Raw genomic sequence first — 2,790 nt, 5'->3', positions numbered from 1 at the left:
TCAGTTGCTTAGAAGATTTAAAGGCAGTACTCTAAAATCAAGTAGTTGCACGTCGTACTCAGATAGACTAAAACAGTGTGCGTAGATTTAACTTCATTTATTTGTAAATATTAATTAATAATTCCTGAAATTTAAAATCGACGCGCCGCACTGAGACATGCACACAATTATAGAAAACGTGACAAAAATTAATAAATGACGGCTGGTAAGTCATAGCTGCGCGCTGACTGGATGTAAACGACCGCCGTGCTAAGGTGGCCATCAGAAGCTGACTTATATACGCACAAACGCCTGTAAGCAAATAAACTATAAGTTGCTTAGTGTAAGTGCTTCACTTCATTTTCACAGCTCAAAACAACAACACCACCTGTGTAATAAACTATCAGATGAAATTTTGATGAATTTTTCGCTACGCACAGAAGTTTGGATTTCTAAGCTTTAGCACCGTTCCTAGTGCGCAAATACAAGGGGGTGGTTTCCATACGAATGCATAAAATTAGAAAAAGCAAATGCGAGCTTAGTAAATAGTAGTCACTTACTTAGAATTTCCGGCCAGTGAACAAGAAAAAGCGCGTTCAGCTGCCAAGTTGCGTAAACAAACTCGTTCGTGAGCGCCAAGACTATCAAAGTAAAATTGTCGACCAATTGGCGAATTCTACGGAACTACATGAAAATAATTCCAAATAAAAAATAAACAATCGAAACAAAAATCCCCATTGGTCAATGCCAGGGTCAACCACGCATTGGATGATGTTCGGCAAACGACTATTCCGCCCGACTACACACTCAGCTGTGGGTGGGAGCATCAGAATCGTAGCGTTAAACTTGGGTATAAATACTTGATTATTTGGCAACGAAAAATTAGTTGCTAACTACAAATCGAATCGTCAATAACTCCATATACTGCACTAAATAGCCTCAAAATGTCGCTCAAACTTTTTGGCTTGGCAATATTAAGCATCATTTTGTACACAACAGTACCCACACAAGCTGGCGTCATACACCCTGAGAAGTTGATTGAGTCACCCACAACAGAGCCACAAACCATTCCAAGCGATCTGCCGGAAAGCAGAACAATCTCGGTCAATGTGACTGGTGACACTCCCAGCAGAGATGAAAATTCGACTCTTAGAAACGCCGTAGCTTCTCTAGATCCAGCGCCAGGCACAATTGAGGGCATTGAGATTACTTTGGACACAGTAGAAGACAAGCAAGAGGAACCAAAGCCAAAAACAGATGAAGAAAAGCAGTTGGAGGATGAGCAAAACACAGAAGGAACGGGAGAGTCCAATATTGTAGCTAATGAAAATAAAGATGAATCCGCAATAAACAGAGATGAAGCGACTAACACCAAAGTTAATGCTGACGAAAGTGATAGCCTTGCAAGTGATATACCGCCCAGCAACGCACAATCCGCAACTCAAACTCAAAAATCTTCCAAGCTGCTACTCCTGAGCACGCCGCGCATACGCCGCGAGCAGGAGGAGAATATTGCAGAGCCCGAGGACGTTGATATCAATACTGCAGTATCTACAGATGAAACCACCGAGCTGAGTATTGAGATTCAAACTAAGGACGAAAAGTCAAGCGAAGAGAGCGTGGAGGACGACAAGAAGGTGGCGACTGAAGAACCCAGCTTCTTTACACGTGTAAGTGAGGCAATCTTTGGTAAAAAATCAGCGGATGAGCCAGCCAAACCAGCTAAGGATAATAAGGAGGAGGAGGCGCAGAAACAGAGCGATGCAGTGGAGCAAGAGGATAAAAAGGAGATTAAGAAAGACGACGATATCGTCATTCCAGCCGCTGCTGAGCAGACACCAGAGACGCATAATGACAATTCCGGTACAGCAGTGCTAATCGAAACCGAGCCCGAATATGTGCTCATCGATTCAGATGTAGAGCACCTGGAGCATATCGGCAGTTTCACACATGCCGACAGCGCTGAACATCTGCAGCCCATTGTGCACTCAGTGGAAGTGGTGCCATCGCATTTCGAAGAACCTTTACTCTTCACAAGCAGCTACGTGCATGGCTGGTAGTCGATTGGCGTAGACTGAGAAAGGATTTATTGTTAAACTAATTTTAATGATATTCTTTAGTTGCATCAGTTTATATTGTAATTCTTCCTCTTCTTTGCTCTCCTTTCTGCTAATAGTCACAGCATTATTTTACATTTTTTACATATCGCACATAGATTGTTGTGTGCTTTCATTTTCGAATTAACGATTTTTATTACACAAAATGAATATTTTGATAACGAAAAATTGTGTTTGTACTCGGCTCTCTAATCATCACGTGACACCAGCCTGAATCCAATTTCGCGAATCTCATTGGCTTACACAAATATTTAGTTTCCGTTAGTTAGTTCTTTACTGGCGCGCGCTATGCCGCAATGGCGAAATTGCAAAATTTCATTTTGTGTAAATTTTGCAGCCACAAAGTGGATTTCCTCTCAACTGGTGGTTGGGGGAGAGAACCGTGCGCCCCATATGCTTCAGCTGCATACCCAATCACCAGATAAAGAGCTTTATCCGGTAAATTTACTATGAAGGTTGCCGTATTTTTCTAATTTTGAATTTGAAATTCTACAAAGAAAGGAATTTTTCAATGTATGCAGAGGATTTTCTTGAAATAAGAAGCAGTTTTGAGATAGAGAGCATGTTTTGATAGCCAACTAATTAAATAAATGAGACAGTACAATCTAAATGCTGCTGGCGGCTGCGGTAGCCGTATAGCGGTTGCTCCTCGGCAGGCAATGGCAAACCCCCGGGAGTATTTCTGCCATGAAAA

The 2,790-nt window shown here is 41.9% G+C and overlaps 1 protein-coding gene across 1 annotated transcript; it reads left to right on the top strand.

The window, feature by feature from the left end:
• Positions 1-879: 879 nt before the first annotated feature.
• On the top strand, positions 880-2,247 carry LOC128862320 (muscle-specific protein 300 kDa). Its single transcript, XM_054100879.1, has one exon. The coding sequence runs from the start codon at positions 924-926 to the stop codon at positions 2,037-2,039; it is 1,116 nt and encodes a 371-aa protein (XP_053956854.1). The 5' UTR covers positions 880-923; the 3' UTR covers positions 2,040-2,247.
• Positions 2,248-2,790: the final 543 nt, after the last annotated feature.

The sequence above is a fragment of the Anastrepha ludens genome, chromosome 4, assembly GCF_028408465.1.
Source record: "Anastrepha ludens isolate Willacy chromosome 4, idAnaLude1.1, whole genome shotgun sequence".
In the NCBI taxonomy this organism is placed as follows: Eukaryota; Metazoa; Arthropoda; class Insecta; order Diptera; family Tephritidae; genus Anastrepha; species Anastrepha ludens.
This window is presented reverse-complemented; position numbering and strand designations above follow the sequence as displayed.

Coding starts and splice junctions, on each gene's coding strand:
- LOC128862320 (XM_054100879.1), top strand. CDS start 924: ATGTCGCTCAAACTTTTTGGCTTGGCAATATTAAGCATCATTTTGTAC.